The sequence below is a fragment of the Paramisgurnus dabryanus genome, chromosome 12 (assembly GCF_030506205.2).
Source record: "Paramisgurnus dabryanus chromosome 12, PD_genome_1.1, whole genome shotgun sequence".
In the NCBI taxonomy this organism is placed as follows: Eukaryota; Metazoa; Chordata; class Actinopteri; order Cypriniformes; family Cobitidae; genus Paramisgurnus; species Paramisgurnus dabryanus.
The window spans coordinates 25,337,838-25,358,843 of NC_133348.1; the positions used below are offsets into that span (position 1 = coordinate 25,337,838).

At 36.9% G+C, this 21,006-nt stretch overlaps 2 protein-coding genes across 3 annotated transcripts in view; one reads left to right on the forward strand and one right to left on the reverse strand.

Annotated features, from left to right (window-relative positions):
- Positions 1–2,642, reverse strand: part of plpp3 (phospholipid phosphatase 3) — a 49,265-nt gene extending 46,623 nt beyond the window's left edge. Inside the window, exon 1 of one of the 2 annotated variants that reach the window (XM_065257313.2) lies at positions 2,086–2,642. In XM_065257313.2, the coding sequence (XP_065113385.1) occupies positions 2,086–2,221 (136 nt within the window). In that variant the 5' untranslated portion in view covers positions 2,222–2,642. The remainder of the gene's footprint in view (positions 1–2,085) is intronic. The other variant, XM_065257315.2, reaches the window with a different exon arrangement.
- Positions 2,643–5,072: 2,430 nt separating this feature from the next.
- Positions 5,073–20,528, forward strand: prkaa2 (protein kinase, AMP-activated, alpha 2 catalytic subunit). The gene is made up of 9 exons (XM_065257316.1): positions 5,073–5,286; positions 7,137–7,278; positions 9,595–9,688; positions 14,565–14,709; positions 15,019–15,106; positions 17,613–17,837; positions 17,971–18,472; positions 18,938–19,064; positions 19,230–20,528. Exons 1-9 carry the CDS (start codon positions 5,193–5,195, stop codon positions 19,469–19,471), a joined length of 1,659 nt encoding a protein of 552 aa, XP_065113388.1. The 5' UTR covers positions 5,073–5,192; the 3' UTR covers positions 19,472–20,528.
- The last annotated feature ends 478 nt before the right edge of the window (positions 20,529–21,006 follow it).

Consider the following 21,006-nt stretch of genomic DNA (forward strand, 5'->3'; position numbering starts at 1 on the left):
TTAGATAACACAGAGATCTGCAGATCTTCACAACAGATGGAAGAGCTTGAACATTAGATGGGCCACAGCAGCACTAACAAAGCCCATTCACCAAAAGACATTCCTCACCCATCCTTTTCAAATCCCTCCATATGCGACCCCAATCTTTCACATGCACCCCCCCAACTGCAAAAAAACGACCGAGCCCTCTTGCCTTAACCATGACATGCTTTATTTAGATGCACATAACGTACACAAAAAAAATGCATGCAATTTCTATTTTATGTGCCTTTATAAGCCACATATTACTGCTTGGATGTTCGCTTTTATTAAGCAGCGCTTTTATGAATTTGGGACTGTTCGGATCAAAAAGATGCTATAAACATCCTTGCTTGTAATCGTATTGTTTAACATCAGTCTGATGTTTCTTCATCTCTATTCCCATCTGCAATAAGGTGTCATCTCTTTAAAAAGCACGACAACCGTTCTTTAGTTGCATTCACATGGATTTTAAACCGAAAACTCTAATTGCTTACAAAAGCTTTAGCCTGTTTCCCTAAAGCGGCATGTTTAAGCCATTCAACTTCGCATTCCTGGGAACAAAAGAAGCGGGACTCATTCTGCCTCTAAAACCGAGGGAGAAAGTTGATATGATGCCGGAGTTAAATGAGGCATATGCCAGCTGACGGGGGGTTGGAGGGTCTCTCTGCAAGAATGTGTTAAGTTGAGGGCTGAAGTTTGCTAATCCCTCCATTCTGAACTGGCAGGCTTTGAGGAAAGATGAGAACCTGATGCCGAGATGTTTTCCAGGCATCTGAACGTAACATTCAAATCAAGCATCCGCTATTCATGGAACGACTAAAAATTTGTGTCAATTTTAGTTTATTTGAAAGACAAACCCTCTGGAGCGATTGAGGGTTAAGTGTCTCGCTGTAAGAGTTCAAAGGATCAATCTCTGCAGGTCTGAACCTACAACCTTTCTAGTAACCAGCCTAGAATTTTTACCGCTAGGCATTGAACCAATTTCCCAATGTCGTGCAGAGCTGATGAAATTAGTCAATGGGAACGCAATAAAAACTTGCCAAGGCTACAGCATGTTTATTTCTTTCGAAACGACTTGTCTTTGTGCGCAAAGAACAAAGAGACAAATGCACATGGGAGCAATTTACATTCATCACAGTCTATTCAGTCACAGCCGTATCAAACTGCACAGCTGTGATTGTTAAAATGAAAAATCAGCCCCCAAAAAATCTGTTACATCATGACTATGGAAAGCTGTGAACATGAAGTCATGTTTACGAAGCGTGTTTTGACTACAGATCACTTTTTTGTGTGTTAAGTAATTGGTTAACCATAATAAGCATGTTCACAAGCCACTTCAAAAGGGTGCAAATGGCCAAGAGTTCGTATCAAATATCCGTTCATCTGACGAATCAAAAAGCTTTCCTCAAAACAACTGAAAAAGTAAGTTTGCGTTCCGCATTTCATGGATACTAAACAAGAGAAAAACTCAAACTACATCAGGAAGAGTGCCAACATTGCTCATACTATTGTCTGAGATAAGACTTTTTAACGGTTATTGTTCTGTTTATAGAGATAACAATTGCACTAAAAAAAAAATGTGGAGGATTTTACACATTTTCCTCATGCAAAGCATTTCTGCATCACTATACATCACTTTCAAAACACAGTATAACATTATCTGGTCCAAATGTATTCCATATGGTGCACCTTGTTGAACATGACATATTGAATTATCTGCACTAAAACAACCTAATGTTAACCAATCAGACTTAGCTTGCAAATATTGTTTATTCTGCATTTGATACAAATATATCTGAATTTGACAAATAAACAATCATTTAACAATAAATGTGCAGTTAATATATTAATGCATGATCTACAAATTATTTTTTACTTCAGAATTTGCAAAAATAAAATTTTTACACTAGTGCATGATTCATTATTGTGCATTTAGTAATTAAACTTTAATTTGATTTGATTTTAACAAATACTGCTTAGTTTCATACTCCTGCAACTTCGCGATTGCTACAGTAATGCATTGTTGTTTATCATTGTTGTAACTTCTCTGTGATGGACACTTACCCAGGATAAGGCAGACGATATCTAGTACTATTAAAAGTTTCCTCTTGCTGCTGTCTACGCCGTTGTTGTTTAACGTAGATGCTCCTCCGTTTCTTGTTTCGGGTGCCATCGCCTTCTCATACATATAGTTTTGCATTTGAAAGATCCTCCTTATTTCTTTCTCTTAAAAATCCCGAGTCCAGGCAAACACGGAGATTAGAAACTCACTAACGCAAATCGTCACAGTGGTCTTGTCAAAAAACAAAAGTGTCATATAAAGTTTGTGGAAGTTAAAGCTCCCAACAGCGTCCTGAAAAGTTAATGAAAACAACGAGGTGTCCGTGTTATCAAGTCCATTCAACTTTCTACAATAAAACTGCGGCGTTACAGTGTCTCTCTCTCTGTGTCTGACGAGTCGTCGCTGGGTAAGTTAGTGGGGTTGTGATGCAGTTCTACGCTACTTGAAGGCTTGGACTGAAAGCGGCGTTTTAAAACCAGGAGATCAACTCCGGTTTTATGAATCCTAGGTTTGGTGTCTCCACCTCCTTCAATACGGAGCGCTCAGCCCCCTTCTCTTCTCCAGGTCCACATTGAATAAAGCCCACAGTCCTGCAGCCACACTTTCACGCCACTCATACAAACGCGCACATATTGAGATATGCGGCGCTCCCAAGCGGTCAAATGAAGTATTAAACATCGCGCGCGCGCCCGTATGTGCGTTCGTGCTTGCGTGTGTGCGTATATGCAAATGCAAATGTTGGATGATAACTTTTTTGTTTGGAAAATATTGAAAAATTTGTGTGTTGCAGAACATTTACATTACAATTATGCATTTGGAGTTACAGTGGCTTCACGGTATACATATCAGTGATGTCCTATGGGAATCTGACCCAGAACTTGGAATGCTACTGAACTGAAGAAATAATTCCAGAAAGATAACTGTGCTTTTACACAGTAAATCTGCATGGAAACTATAAAAATTATGAGTAAATATTCACCATAATTAACAAAATGCAACAAGAATGCACATATGTTGACACTCTGCTAGTGAATCAAGTAAACTAAAAAGCTGCTAAACATCAAGATAATCTTGGCATCTTGTTAAAGTAGGAGATAAAAAGGTGCAAAATACAGGAAACTGCTGCGGGAGAACCGGTTCTAGTCAGTCTAAAACTAAAGCTTGTTGAAAGTCAATCTTTTTGTGGGACAATGATCCCAAACACAAGGTCAAATTAACATTTCAGTGGCTTCAGAACAAAGAGGTGAATGACCCACAATGGTCCAGTGAAAGCCCTGACTCCTATCCAAAAAAGGATCTGTGGAGTTGTTTGGAAGTTGTTGTACGCCAGCATCATCTGTCTAACCCAAATAACCTAAGCAAGTCTGCCTGTAAAATGATTAAATATACCTGTGCAATGTGCATGACTGATACAAAATTACTGCAAACACCTATACACTTACAGCCTATCATGGTGCATTTTCTTCTTATAATATTTTTTTTAATTTTGTAATATAATATTTATAATAAAATAATAGCCTGTATGGAAAATTTACATTATAAACTTTTACTTATATGATTCAATTATTATTATTATTATTATGTTTATTATTTGATTAGACGAACTAGTAGTGGTATTGTCGTTTTATTAGGCGTCCTTGTGTGTTTTATATAAGGGGCATGTTCAGCAATGCATTTCACATATTTCAATTACAAAAATCTAATTCATCACTGCCATCTAGTGGTAAAAAACGTGTAATACACCTGAATTATACTTCAAACTAGCAACATTAATTATTTTCCTTTTTTTAAAGCTTTTTATGGGCAAACAATGTGTAAAACAGTCAGTAATGACCTTATATTCTGAAAGAAACAGTGACTATGTGATTAGTTTATTGCTTTAAGTGACACCTCTTAAAGTCCATTTAAACACTGATCATTATTTTCGGAATATTTACTACGGTAGAAATCAGGGCACCAAAGTCAGCAGCTGCCTTGGGAACACCTCACGTTATCCACTTGTATTTGGGTCAATGACGTGATGTTAATTATTTTGTGTCAGCATGGTTCAATTAAATGTAAAAGAGTTAAAATTTCAAAATAAATTTGCAGATTACTTAAACATACATTCCCTTTTTTAAGGACCAAGCCTAAAATTTCTGGTTTTATTTAATTTTGAAAGAATATTTGGGGGATAATTTCATAAATGTCAGTGTGGTGTAACTGGTGTAACTAGTATTTTTTAATGAAAATATAAATATATTCACTAAAAATGTGGAAAAATAAATATATAAATATCTATATCATATAATCATATAGTGTAATATGATTTTTTTACATACAGTTTTACATCATTTGTCAAAGATTATTTAGAAAACAGAGCTGTTTTCAGCATATTAAAATTTACATTTAGAAATAACTAATAACATTATATTTTCAAATTATTAAATTATTATTATTATTATTTTTAATGATTACCCTTACATGCCATAAAGGTGGAGTTATTTTTTTAAATTTCTCATTCTTTGGCCCAATTGGCGGTTACACCATTTGACATTTTCAGGTCCATTCAGTCTTACATTTCATAAAAATTGGACCAATGTAATTTTTTATTGCATAAAATCAACATAAATACACTGTGTACATTTAAATAAACCTGATGCGTGCTTTTAAAACATTTTTTTTTTATTTCTCATCTTGCCAAATCGTTTTTGTCACTGACCCAATTATCTAATGTGCAAAGTTGCTAAATTACATACAGAATATGGCAGATTTAAAGCATCCTATATTTAAACATGCATTGTACAATTTAACAGGGAAGTTTGCTATTATCTCCACCAGTATCAGCAGTCCTATGTATTTTAAATCTGCACTTCAATGTAAATCAGTCCAGAAATACATTGGAGCGCTCCTATGTATTCCTGGACTGATTTACATTTGAAGTGCGTTGTTTACCTAAACGACCCCGCCCCCTTTTCCATAAGTGAACTGAACTGAACTGAGCCAGGAGCTGCAGGATTCCTTTACTTTATTCCTGAAGCTGAATTCAGATCAGCAGTTACTTGGAGGTTTATCTAAATGTGCTCAATCCCGCCTCCTGCAAGGCAGCCCAAGGATCTCGGATAGTAAAATGGCTGAAAAGCAGAAACACGAAGGGAGGGTAAAAATAGGACACTACATCCTCGGAGACACACTTGGAGTCGGAACATTTGGAAAAGTAAAGAGTTAAGTCCATCCGTTTTTATGAGTGTGTGCACTTTGCATGTCATTAAATTATGACCGTATGTTTTCGCGATTGTTTAGTGCTGAACTTGCCGGCGGACGCTGTACGCATGTTACGTAGCGGTGACTGCGCAGGAGGAGCCACCGCTAGCATCCTCCAGGCGCAGACAGTGCGTATGTTGTTAGAGAATACAACGCAGAGATAGAAATTCATTCAGCACCACTATACCAACAGTGCACTTGCAATCTTATTCGAGAACGTTTACTTTTTCACAGCTGGGGAACTATCTAACACCTGTGAAAATAATGTGGCTTAAATAGCAATAATTGCTGATTTTTTTTAAATTTAATGCGTTGTCATTCGCTGTCAAGAACTTATTCACAGAATAGCACGCGCACTGCTATTATTTGCATACAATTATCCATCAGGCCATTTAATTATCAAATTGTGTGTAAAAACATTGTTTATAGGTCATTGTAACAACATTGTGTGTACAAACGTGTGCACTTGTATGTGTTACTTTGACCTTGCAGTCAGGATCTATTCTAAGCGTGAGTGGAAATGCCGCTCGTTTTAGGAACGACCTTTCACACGAGCGTGTTACCATTGCGTTTGAGCTTTGCTTAATATATTCAAAGCAAACCTTCTACTTGACAATATTTAAGACATTCCGTCATTATTACTGTCCTAAATGTGCACGTGTGCTATACCGTTATAAACTCATCATCAATACGTGCATTGACATCATCCGCGTCATGCACGCGTCATTAAAAACCTAAACACTATGTTGAGACGGCATATTTGGCATACGGCCGTGCAACAGTTTTAAGCATTTCTAATACCCTAAACGCGCCTATATATGTACAATATACTACCTAGTGAGCATTGAGACACAGACGACATCTCACATTGGTGAAGTGCAAAATAGCATAGGTTGACAGGCTGACATCGACAATGACCAGTGGTAAACTAATTTTATCAAGACAGCAAAGTACAACAGCCTTATTAGGCTGCATGTGAAATCTTATGAATTGAACGCGCCCATGTGACGTAAGCGGTTATAGAAATGCACGCACGAAAAATGCACAGTATGCTGTGTACTAAACATTGTGTACGGTGTGTAATGCTCGTTATGCTTGTACATGTAACGTTACTGCCTTTAGGATGTTCTTCTAGGCAGCAGAGAGGTCTCCATTTCACATACTTATGGTGTCATTGGACTGAAATATCCACAGGGAAAGCACATTTGTTTGCAAGTGACCCTCAACTGTTGCAAGACATTAATAGATGCATATGCTACTTTACACAAGTGCAGCTCTTTTTAATTATTATATAGACTGGCTGTACTTGAAGTGCCTTTATCCATATATAGATCAATTTTAAAATAATTGTTTTTAGGTCCAAAATATTGAATATATAAATTAAAAAAATAAATGGAGAAAAAATAAGCATCTGGTATTTATATTTATCATGGTTATTATTACAATTAAAAACACATGTGTTAATAACTGATATATCAAACAAAAATTTGACGATTTATTTGCATATTTTTTTGATAAAAATGAAATGTCTAATATAAGCAATGTTAAGGCTAGTGTGTGAAAGTCTAAGCTCAGAGTATATCAGGTTTTGTTTGTTTGAATAAAGGACCCGGACCTTAAAATGAAAGTCTTTGCTTATATTTGTTTTCTTAGAAGGTTTGTGTTGGGGGTTCACTGCCCCGCAGCGCTGATGCTTGCTTTCTTTGGACTAAAACTTATCTTTCATCAGCTGTGTTTACAATACCAATCTGCTGGTGATGGTATTTCAGCTGGGTCTTTATTGATGTGTATGTGTGTGTTTGGCCAACAGTTGGGGAGCACCAGTTAACAGGACATAAAGTTGCTGTCAAGATCCTAAACAGACAGAAGATCCGCAGTCTTGATGTTGTGGGGAAAATCAAGCGAGAGATTCAGAACCTGAAACTCTTCAGACATCCACACATTATCAAGCTGTGAGTCCTTTACACACACAAAATAAAAATAAATGAAAAGGAAAATATCCAACAACAGCAGAATTTGCAGAGGTCCACACTGGGATAAGTTTTTTTGCTTTATTGCTGCTATATACTTAAAATGGTCTTTTGCTTCTTTTATTAATAAGTAGCTTATTAATGTTTTTAAAACCTTTAACCTTATATTTATTTTATAATTTGTTTGGTAGAAAATAGCTTGACATTATGTATTTAGATTGTAAAAAGTTACATAAATAAATAACGTGAAAGTACACATTGTAAACTAATACATAAATCAGCCATAATTGTTTAATAAATAAACACAGATGGGTCAAAGGAGTTGAACTTATAGTTGGGAAGCTGCCGAGTTTAAAATCTGTGTGGGTCTGCTTGAAACATTAAGACATTATACGGACCATTTAACAACCTAATACTGTGTTTGATTTTAGATTTTAGCATATTTACAAACTGCTGGTGGCCATTTACTTAAGCTTTAGCTGATTTTATTAAAGGTGACAATTTAATTTAACTCAGTTTTTTCTATGTAGATGGGCATTTAAAAGTAATTGGTTTTAACTCTTTCCTTGCCAGTGTTTTAAAAAAAGTTGCCAGCCATCGCCAGCATTTTTTATGATTTTCACAAAAATTTTCTTCTTTAAATATATAAACATACAATATATCAAATAAAAGAACAGACCCTCTGCTTTCAAACAAACAAAAAAAAAACAGAAAAAAATATGGGTAGATTTCTTCAAACATTTAAATTTTAATACCACATAGCTGAGATAGCAATTTTGTGTTTTATAAGTTGGGTAACAGCACCACCTAATGGATAATAGCGGAAATATAGCTTGCAAAATATAGGAGCAACTCTTTGCACGAAATAGACATTTAAAATGTTTTCTTTTTTTATTAAAAACAAAAAATATATATACAGTACTGTGCAAAAGTCTTAGGCCACCATGCCAGAAAATGGATACAGGAAAAATACAGGAAATGTGTATATAGAATTAAAAACTGTATAAAATATAAACAGATGTGTCAAGTTTTTAGGGTGAACTGCAGGATCTCTTAAACCTAAATAAAATTAAATTCTAATTTCAAATTTTTGAAATCTTAAGAAATTCGTCTTTTTACTTCATTATGCTCAAAAACGCTCAAGATGTGCTTAGTGCCAAGAGAGGTCACACTAAACACCGACAATGCCAAGAAGACATTTAGTCTTGAAAAATGTTTTTTTTTTACATATTTCCTGTATTTTCTGTTTGTATCTTAATAAATAGATTAAAAAATAGATATGGATTTACATTAAAACTTCTAAAACAACAAGTCTGGTGGTGGTGGCCTAAGACTTGTTCATGCTGTATATTTTTATTTGCTTTTGAAACAAAATTCTCACCTTTGCAAGCGATTTTTAAGGGAACATGAATAGTATAAATGCATTTATATGCAATATGACAAATTTTTTAGTGCAACCAAAACAATACTAGAAAATAATGTAGGTCAGAGGCTTAATTTTAAACCTTTATACCTTTTATAAATAGAATTGATTCATATTATTTCCCATCCTCAGTCTTGGTTACATCAGCAGAAGAATCACTTTAGGGGAATACAAATTTCCTATATTTTTGAAGAAAGATTACCAAAACAAATACTTTTTCTTTTTCTTCGTAATATCTTATGAATCCTGCAGAACAAGACCAGAAAGCTTATAAAGAAACTACATAAATAAAGAATTGATTTTATATTGTCTGCCTCAATGTATGTAGCCTAAGGGAATGATTATGTCTGTTGCATTATGGCTCTTGTCAGTGCACATTAATCTGATTCATAGTTTTACTTTTCTCTGAGCGTAAACCTTTATTGAACAAACAGTAACGCTTTTTCCTCCTGGTTTGGTCTGCCAATACCTTAGATTTGTAATTACTCTGGCGATATTTTCACTGCTGCTATCAAAGACAGAAAGTATCAACTTTGCATTAAAATATTTCAATTATGCATCTGTAATTAAACTCAAACATAAAAATTGGAAAACAATTGCATAAGTATTTATGTTTATATATATATATATTTCAAAATCATTCTTGCAATGTCAACAAAACCATATCTTACCAGTTAGGTAATTTGTTTAAATAATTGTAATTAATTAACAGCAACAATGTTTAATCAATCACAGAAATCCCACTGTTAAGGTTTGTGCATTATACACTTGATGGAAGAACTTATTGTTGAGACCTAAATTAGGGTATTTATTAAAAGCATCAATATCAAAGTTCCTCTGATTTGATCAATTCTTGTGTTTTTGTGCTGTTGCAGGTATCAGGTTATCAGCACCCCTACAGATTTCTTTATGGTGATGGAGTATGTGTCCGGCGGGGAACTCTTTGACTATATTTGTAAGAATGGAAGGGTAAGAATAACCTGCCAAGCTCTCGCTAATAATGTCAGCTGCAGGCCGAGAGGCGCTCAGATGACCTTCTCGTGTTGTGTCTAAAGTCACATGTTACAAATTCTCTGTGTCCAGAAAACAACTGGAGAGCAGTTCATAGACATTTTGACTTGTGTTGTGCCGAGATCAGAAAACTCTTCATTCACAAGATCAAGTTCTGCAAAACAAAAATTATTAAAGATATCAATATTATATTTTCACAGAATGGTCTTTACATATTGTAATATGATTTTATGTATAAAACAGTAGATCAGTAAAACATATTTTAGCTTGGAAATATTCACAGGCAGGGTCACATATTGAAAACTTAACATGAAGTTTCTATAATCAGGTTCTTTAGCTGGTTTTTGTGGCGCTAGTCTGGATTTGATCACGGATTAACCTATTCTCCAAACTTGTTGGGGATCCAGCTTATCCAAACAGAAACTGATCCAGTAAGGCATTCCTGAGCAGTGTTCATAGACTTCATAGAGATCATGCTGTGTTAGTGGATTGCATAGAAAACTGACTCGTGGTTTATGTTGCAGAACATACTTTGAAAATACAAATGCTGATGGTTGTAGCAGAACATGACTGACTGGTTAAAGTTTACCTAAATTTGTCTATTAAGATTTTTGCATTAAAATATGCAAAAACTACTTGCATATGTTTTATCAAAAATGTACTAATGCTATCTTAAATGTTTTTAGCAATGTTTCAATCGAAAGATTTGCTTAAAAAGCATTCCGCTACTCTTGATAGGGTTGCTCGTCAGTGGTTTCATGTCCGGGTTATCCTCGGTTTCGGTTCTTGCTACGGTAGAAACCATAGATGTGTTTGACATCATGTGCGCAGACCTACTGGTGTATGACATCAAAACTACTAAAAGTATTTCTTTCGAATCGCTCTCGCGTTGGTTTGATATCATAAGTCGCTTGGTCTGCACAGTAGTAGTAGTAGCAGTTTGCATGCAGAAGTACACGTAATGCAGAGGTAGTAACATCCCTGCTGAAAAAAAAACGAATTTTATTGGTTCTTATGGAGTATGGCCCAAAACACACTACAGTGTATTGGTTTTTGTTGGTCTCTAATTGTATGTATTGGTTCTATTGGTTCTATGTATTGGTTCTAATGGAATATGGCCCAAAACACACTACAGTGTTTTTATGGTAAAAGCTAATGGTTCCTATTGGTATTTTAATGGAAACCCTTAGAAATTTCTGTAATGGTTTTATTGTTTTTTTCAGCAGGGATCTAGCTGATCTAGCACACATTGCTCTGTTGTGGCTTTTATTAAACCACAATGTGGGGTTTAAATATTATTACATTTTACATACGTTGTAAAACTTTATTTCATTACGTCATCCATTAAGTCCTGTCAGATCGACTACAACTTTCATTATTCCATGCTCTTTAATAACGTCATCCAGCTGCAACCATTCTTGTTGTTTAGGGACCTCTAGTGGGGAAAATTACATATTGTATCTTTAAAAAGTACTGTATAAAGCAGGGGTGCCTAAACTTTTTCCTATCTAGAGCCAAAAATCAAACCTTACTGAGGGCCGTGAGCAGAAACTAAGTGTTGCTGTGTAATATTAAAATTAAAGTTGTCCTGATTCTACTAATTTATAATTTTGTAATATTTAAAAAAAACAGAAAATTACTTTGTTTATGCATAACTAATGCAGTTTTATTTTCAAATGTAACTGTTGTAAAAAAAAGAAATAATTTTATCAATCATTTTTACATTTCCTTTTGTCAGTGTGCCACTGCCTCGACCTCTCCATTATTAGCCTTAAGTAACCAAGTTCTTTGAGTTTCATGATGTATGCTATCAAGTATACATGTACATTAAAAACAAATCTCAATGATATACTTTAATTCCTTCCATTTAATTTCAATTTATATTTTTGTAATGTACAAATAAAACAAAAAATGTATTAATAATAATAATAATAATAATAATAAATGATAATACGTTTTTTTATAACGTGCCTTTCCAGAGCCCAAGGACGCTTTACATCGAATAATTAACAAAACAATGAAAAGGGACAATGAAGTACAGGGAGGCAAATAGAGACTAAATACAAAACAGAAATTAAAAGACATAACATAACATTCAGGGAGATATTGATAATACAGAGTAATCAAATCAATATGAATAGCATTCAGAAAACAGGTGGGTTTTGAGTAATGATTTAAATTCAGTTATATTATTTACACTGCAGAAAGAGCGGGGAAGAGAATTCCAAAGTTTGGGTGCAATAGTAGAGAAAGATCTGCCCCCATTGAAGAAAGGCGATACCGATGGATAACGAGAAGACTAGAGTCAGAGGAACGTACTAGTGAGCGAGTTGGGGTGTAGGGAATGAGCATATTGCAGAGATAAGGGGGAGCCAAACCATGCAAAGATTTAAAGGTAAGCAGTAGGATTTTAAATTTAATACGATAGACTACCGGAAGCCAATGGAGATCTTTCAAAATTGGAGTGATGTGAGCAGAACGCTTAGTGTGAGTGAGTAATCTAGCAGCTGAGTTTTGGATGTATTGTAATCTGGAGATGGAGCTGACAGGCAGACCAATGAAAAGGGCATTGCAGTAATCGAGGCGTGATGATACAAATGCATGGATGACAGTTTCAGCGTCTTTAGATGAATGGACGGAGTTGGGCAATGCGACGGGGGTGAAAAAATGCAGACCTTGCAATGGAATTAATATGGGACTGAAAGGAAAGTGAAGAGTCAATGATTACACCTTGGTTTTTAACAGTATTGGATATTTTGATGTGAGAACCAGCAATTTCACAGGTGAAATTTGAAGAAATATTGGTGGTTAGTGACGGAGTTCCAATAAAAATGATCTCAGTTTTATCCATGTTCAGTTTCAGAAAATTTTAATTAAGCCAATCTTTTATATCCTTACACAAGCTGTAATTTGGTCAATTTGGGAAGGGTAGGGTGGGTGTGCAGATAGAGTATAATTGAATGTCATAAGCGTAAAAGTGATAGTTGAGACCATGGCGTTGTAAAATCTGACCTAGTGGTATGATATAGATTATGAATAATAGGGGCCCAAGAACGGATCCCTGGGGAACACCTCGCTTCAGGGGTACAGTAGGTCCTTAACTGAGATGAAAAATTGTCTGTCTGTGAGATAGGAAGAAAACCAGGAAAGAGCAGAACCAGAAATACCCAAATCAGAGAGACGAGCAATAAGTAATTCATGAGAGACGGTGTTGAAGGCAGAGCTGAGATCAAGTAGCAGAAGTACTGTATGGATAGGGAGCGTTAGAAATATGAACATCTTTGTCAATGACGTCTATCTTTTTGTCTTATCTCACGTGGCATGACGGGCAAAATGAAAGGTCATTGCGGGCCAACAACTTGTTTGAGCACCTCTGGTATCAAGCATAACATAAAGCTTATAATACAGTTCCATAAAAAGTATTCAGACACTAATGTCCCCGGTTTGAGTCCCGGTAAGGTCAGGTGTTCTTTCTGTGTGGAGTTTGCATTTTCTCCCTGTGTCAGCATGGGTTTACTCTGGGTACTTCGCAGGGGCATTGCTAGACATAAAGCTCTACTGGGGCACAGGACCCCCATTTTTTGCTGACTTTTTTAAAAGCCTGCTGTGTGCAAAAAGTGTGCAACACTTCTAAACAATGTCTTTTGCTTAACCCACTATTTTACAGTGCAACAGGTACTGCGAAAGATAAATATATACAAGTGTAATCTTCATCATACCTAACATTATTAATATGTTTGGAGGCATAAATGGCATAACATGTTTGGAAATAATGACAGCAGAGAAATATTTTCTAAATTATACAATGATAGCAATGATTAATAACTTATTTTTACAAGAATATTTTAAGAAACCAGTCATTTTATGACTACTATACTAAATAATCTCAGTCACAGTTACTGCTAACTGTTATGTAAGTTAGTGTCTTGGAGTTAAATATTAGTAAACTAAATATTAATTTCATATCTGAAAATACAGAACAGTATAACACAAACATCTATTGATTTTCTCAGCAACAATGCAATTCTGTAGACTTGACAAGAGGTTTTCCTGAGATTTTTCCTCTAATGTTTGAGACCTGAGGCGAGGTAAGGATGTAGTTTGTCTAACCTCCCTTAAACTCATCATCTCTCCTTTCTGCTTCTCTTTCCCTGCTTTGCACAAAAACATTTCTGATGTCCATCTACAGAAGCCAATAATGATCGAGTCAAAGATAAGCCTTATTTTTTAGAAACTTACTTTAGTCTCGTTATGTTTTCATAAGCTAACTCACTCGCGTGACATCACCTTTTGAATGCGGTTGTGCGCGCCGCGAATGAACGCAAAGACGCGTGCGGACATGGATACTCCCCCAACGTGTGTCTGGATTAACTTGTCTGAATAAACTTGTGTATGAATTAACTGGTTCTCACCATAAATATAGCCATAGATGCTGGAAAGGCGTAAAGATAGAAAGACAATAATGCAATAGGTAAAATGTACTAATGTCTTTAAGTTTGTCTAAATGAATAAAGTTTTAAACCATGTAGAAAATGTATTTCATAAAAGCATTTTTGTAAGATTCAAATGATAAAACAGTATTGTTTGAGAGTGATCTAAAAACATAATTGGATACTTTCTGGTTTTTGCATAATATTTATAATCCTGTGCACATTCTGTTATAACCATGACTGTGTATTTATAGTATGTATAACATTTTTTATCATTATTTAGAAGATGTGATTTGTAAATTATATTAGAATAATATGTCAGCGCTACTCTAAAATCTAATGTTTAAGCGCATACCTTTATTTTTGCATAGCATGTTGTTACAGCATATCTCTATCACGTGTAGGTGGAGGACACAGAGGCCAGACGTCTTTTCCAGCAGATCATCTCAGCGGTAGATTACTGTCACAGACACATGGTGGTGCACAGAGACCTCAAGCCTGAAAATGTTCTGCTGGACGGCAACATGAATGCCAAGATCGCTGACTTTGGTACACACACAGACACAGAAAGCAATGTTGTGTAGACAGTGAGGGATAGTTGCCTGGCAACCAGCTGCATATTGCAAGTTCACTCATGTGATTTGCTGTTGTGTGACTTTATTGTCACTCCTGAGGTTTGCTTTTGTTGTAATTCAACAGAGCCTGGACTGAATTGTTCACAATACATGTAGAAATGATGATTTTATACAAAACTGGAGTGGCCTCGTAAAGCTGTAGATCTGCCATTTAGTTGTATTATCTCATCTCGGCCAATCAAATTGCTTGTATTTAGTATATTTGTCTGATGTTGCTTGTCAGGTCTGTCAAACATGATGTCAGATGGAGAATTCCTGAGAACGAGCTGTGGATCACCAAACTATGCTGCACCAGAGGTCATCTCAGGAAGGTGAGAGGTCACGAGGTCGACCCTAATAAAGTCCTGACAACAAGTTGAACAGGTTACATTATGTTTAACACCTCAACATTAAAAAGCATCAGTATATCAGTATTACACCTCATGCCGACAGTCACAAATGTGGGTCGCAAAAATATCTGTTCAACAAACCAGTATGGACTGCATGAATACAATACACCTTAATATTAAATGAGGCCTGCATCAATATTTTATGTTATACAGATTATCTTCTTTGTTCCTGATATGGTTGGAAACTTTAGCTTCATGAGAGTCACCAAGCATCACAAACACAATATACTATAGCACATGTATAATAATTATTAGGGCTGTGAAAAGATTAATCACGATTAATTGCATACAAAATAAACGTTGTTTTGTAAAATATATTTGTGTGCACTGTGTGTATTTTGTATATTATTTTGTATATATAAATAGTATGCTATAAGTATATATATATATATATATATATATATATATATATATATATATATATATATATACACACACACGTAAAGGATTATTAGGAACACCTGTTCAATTTCTCATCAATGCAATTATCTAATCAACCAATCACATGGCAGTTGCTTCAATAGAGACAGAGCGCAGTTACGGGGGGGGGGGGGGGGGGACAATCCAACCGTCTCCATTGACTTTGTATTGCGAGAGGCTGCCTCCTTGTCATTTCTGGCTTATAACAAAAAACAGAATAATGCCTAAAAGCTGCTGTGTGACAATATGTACAGCTAACAAGCCAAAGAACCCAGAAATAAGTTTTTATAAGCTGTCGAGCAGTACAACCCAACCTTTAAGGAGAAAAAAGTGAATCGCCGACTACATTTCCCCCTAGTGGACGCAGTTCTACTAATAGGAGTACTATGAAAAGTTGCCTGTTTTCCACTTTTGTGTCTTTAAACGCTCGTTTTTTGAGGTCGACAGCTTATAAAAACTTATTTCTGGGTTCTTTGGCTTGTTAGCTGTACATATTGTCACACAGCAGCTTTTAGGCATTATTCTGTTTTTTGTTATAAGCCAGAAATGACAAGGAGGCAGCCTCTCGCAATACAAAGGCAATGGAGACGGTTGGATTGTTTCCCCCCCCCGGTGGGCGTGGTTTTCAGGTTATGACGCACTGCGCTCTGTCTCTATGCATTTAGGGGTGTGGTCCTGGTCAAGACAATCTCCTAAACTCCAAACTGAATGTCAGAATGGGAAAGAAAGGTCATTTAAGCAATTTTGAGCGTGGAATGGTTGTTGGTGCCAGACGGGCCGGTCTGAATATTTCACAGTCTGCTCAGTTACTTGGACTTTCACGCGCAACCATTTCTAGGGTTTACAAAGAATGGTGTGAAAAGTGAAAAACGTCCAGTATGCGGCAGTCCTGTGAGGCTAGAGGTCAGGGGAGAATGGGCCGACTGATTCAAGCTGATAGAAGAGCAACTTTGACTGAAATAATCACTCGTTACAACCAAGGTATGCGGCAAAGCATTTGTGAAGCCACAACACGCACAACATTGAGGCGGATGGGCTACAACAGCAGAAGACCCCACCGGGTACCACTCATCTCCACTACAAATAGGACAAAGAGGCTACAATTTGCACGAGTTCACCAAAATTGGACAGTTGAAGACTGGAAAAATGTTGCCTGGTCTGATGAGTCTCGATTTCTGTTGAGACATTCAGATGGTAGAGTCAGAATTTGGCGTAAACAGAATGAGAACATGGATCCATCATGCCTTGTTAGCACTGTGCAGGCTGCTGGTGGTGGTGTAATGGTGTCGGGGATGTTTTCTTGGCACACTTTTGGCCCCTTAGTGCCAGTTGGGCATCATTTAAATACCACAGCCTACCTGAGCATTGTTTCTGACCATGTCCATCCCTTTATGACCACCATGTACCCATCCTCTGATGGCTACTTCCAGCAGGATAATGCACCATGTCACAAAGCTCGAATCATTTCAGATTGGTTTCTTGAACATGACAATGAGTTCACTGTACTAAAATTGCCCCGGCAGTCACCAGCTGGGATGTGGTGGAACGGGAGCTTCGTGCCCTGGATGTGCATCCCACAAATCTCCATCAACTACAAGATGCTATCCTATCAATATGGGCCAACATTTCTAAAAAATGCTTTCAGCACCTTGTTGAATCAATGCCACATAGAATTAAGGCAGTTCTGAAGGCAAAAGGGGGTCAAACACAGTATTAGTATGGTGTTCCTAATAATCCTTTAGGTGAGTGTGTGTATGTATATGTATATGTATATATATATATATATATATATATATATATATATATATATATATATATATAACATGTATTTATATATACATAATAACTACACACAATACACACACAAATGTATTATGCAAAAAACTTTTTTAGGAAAAAAAATAATATTACGATTAATAATACCCTAATAATTATTACCGGTATATATGTGCTATACAGCTATAGTATATATGCCATCGCCCTAATAATTATGTATGTTGTGTCTCAGACTGTATGCTGGTCCAGAGGTGGACATCTGGAGCTCTGGTGTCATTCTCTATGCACTGCTGTGTGGGACTCTGCCCTTCGACGACGAGCACGTGCCCACCCTCTTCAAAAAGATCCGTGGAGGAGTCTTCTACATCCCAGAATACCTCAACCGTTCAGTGGCCAATCTGCTCATGCTCATGTTACAGGTGGACCCGCTGAAAAGAGCCACCATCAAAGACATCAGGTTGCTATTAGACATAAATGCAATATACATAACTATATTATTTGTGGTTTAAAAAAGACCTTACACCTTGAACTGTTATGCATTTATTAGCTTAGAATGAGATCATTTTGTAATTCTACTTTCATTCGCACAGAGAGGACGAATGGTTTAAACAGGACCTGCCCGGCTACCTCTTCCCCGAGGACCCCTCGTACGATGCCACGGTCATAGATGAAGAAGCCGTGCGAGAGGTTTGTGAGAAGTTCGAATGCACAGAAGCTGAAGTTCTCAGCAGCCTCTACAGCGGCGACCCTCAAGACCAGCTGGCCGTGGCGTACCACCTCATCATTGACAACCGGCGGATCATGAACCAGGCCAGCGAGTTCTACCTGGCCTCGAGTCCTCCGACCGGATCCTTCATGGAGGAGGGCATGCCCCTGCCACCAGGGGTCAAACCTCACCCTGAGAGGATGCCACCGCTACTGGCTGACAGCCCCAAGGCACGGTGCCCCCTGGATGCCCTCAACACTACCCGACCCAAACCGCTTGCGGTGAAGAAGGCGAAATGGCACCTGGGTATACGGAGCCAGAGCAAACCCTATGACATCATGGCTGAGGTTTACCGTGCAATGAAACAGCTGGAGTACGAGTGGAAGGTGAGTAATTTTTAACCTGGGGTCACTTAATATGATTTTTATTATCTTGAAAAGCATATGTCTGAATCTTTTAAATTAGTTATGTTAAAGGGACACTCCGCTTTTTTTGAAAATATGCTCATTTTCCAGCTCTCCTAGAGTTAAACATTAGATTTTTACCGTTTTGGAATCCATTCAGCCGAACTCTGGGTCTGGCTGTACCACTTTTAGCATAGCTTAGCATAATCCATTGAATCTGATTAGACCATTAGCATCGCGCTAAAAATAACCAAAGAGTATCGATATTTTACCTATTTAAAACTTCTGTAGTTACATCGTGTACTAAGGCCGACAGAAAATTAAAAGTTGTGATTTTCTGGGTGATATGGCTAGGAACTATACTCTCATTCTGGCGTAATAATCAAGGACTTTTCGTTATTTAGTAAGAATATATTTTAGCAATTTGTCGTGTGTTGTTTACTTTAGGTGGTGAACCCCTATCACCTGAGGGTGCGGAGGAAGAACCCTGTAACAGGAAATTTTGTGAAGATGAGTCTGCAGTTGTACCAGGTGGACAATCGTAGTTACCTGCTTGACTTTAAGAGCATTGATGGTGAGTGTTAATGACCATTCACACATTCTTATAATATTAAGTTATTAATTATAAGATCATGATGGGATAACATGGATCAGACCAGAATAGTTTTCCCTGTTTGTCCCAGTATCTGTCTAACAAATATCCTTCTAAAATATGTATTTCTTTCCTCAAAAATTTCAGATGATGTAATCGAGCACAAGTCAGGCTCATCCACTCCCCAGCGCTCCGGTTCTGCCGCCGGTCTCCATCGTCCACGTCTCAGCATCGACTTTGCATCCGCAGCGGTTGAAATGCCTCAGCTCAGCAGCTCATTGCCGGGGTCGCTGACCGGGAGCTCACCCATGCTGGCACCGCGGCAGGGTAGTCACACCATGGACTTCTTTGAAATGTGCGCCAGCCTCATTACAACCTTGGCTCGCTAAGTTCCCTGCAAGCTCACAACTAAACGTAACGTACACAACAAAAAATGCCATCGCCTGCTTGGTAAACAGAAGGTGAAGGGTTAAGGGATTGTAATTTCTAGAAGGGAAGGTACAATCTCACATTTGACCAATAATAGCACACTCTCACAAAAACATATGCGTATCCAAATAGTGTTTGGACACTTAAGACCACACTTGAGTGTCATTGCAATAGTGGCATCTGGAAACAAATGACGTTAGAGTTTAGCTTAAAAGTATAATGTGTTTTATTGACATCTAGTGGTGACATTGCGAATTGCAACCAACCTCAATTTCGAAACGCAATGAGAAGCTACGGTAGCTGACAGAAGACAAACACGTATAACAGTTTGTCCGTTTAGTGCGACTGTAGAAACATGACACAACTTCCATGTAGGGAGACCTGCGGTGTATGTAGATAATAGAAACAATACAGTTCATTATGTAAGGTCTTTATACACCACTAATAATATAGTTATGTATATTATATTGCATTTCTATTACGAGATCCTTTTAAAAGTTACACAATGCACCTTTAAAGCTATCTTTTGCACACCAAATAGCCTCAAGGTCATTTATTTGGGAGATTCAAAATACTTTTGTCTTCATTTTGCACAGCATAAATAGTGTTTATCTTTAAAACCTTTATTTAATTTTTTAAGGTAAGTGTCCAAATACTTTTTGGGTCCACAGTGCAAGTTCTTCCCATTTTCAGTGGGTTAAAGAATTTAGAAACGAAAACATAATGATGGTTTTATATGCACATTTCTTTTGATAATACTAATTATTCATATGTATTATACATTATATTTATATGATCTTATCACTTAAATTATAGTTTAGTTGACATACCAAAAAATAGATTTATTCCTAAAGATTTAGTACCGATACTCATTATTTTGTTTAGGCTAGCTATTATTTTATAGAGTGAACTTATGAGTGTTGTGGACTTGGCTTGCAGTCCCTTAAAGGGATAGTTCGGCCAAAAATGATATTAAACCCATGATTTACTCACCCCATCGTTTTTCAGACAAACACATTTTCGGATATTTTAGAAAATGTTTTAGATCTTTCAGTTGATTAAATGTAATGTTACGGGGTCCACGACCTTCAAGTCCGAAAAAAAGTGCGTCTATCCTTCACAAAATAAATCCAAACGGCTCCAGGATGATAAACAGAGGTCTTCTGAGGGTAATCCGCGCGGTGTTGTTGTAGAAATATCCATATTTAAAACTTTATTAACGTAAATAAATACCTTCCGGTAGTGCCGCCATCTTAGTCGCGTCCACATTCAGGATGAGAGCTTACGCAGTTTACGGAGGCTACTCTGCTGCTGCTCTGTGCCCCCGCCCTCCGAATTTGTCATACATCAGTAAGAAAAGTGCGTACACTACGCTAATACTCTCTCCTGAATACAGAGGAGTCTAAGATGGCGGCGCTACCGGAAGGTAGTTATTTACGTTAATAAAGTTTTAAATATGGATATTTCTACAACAACACCGCGCAGATTACCCTCA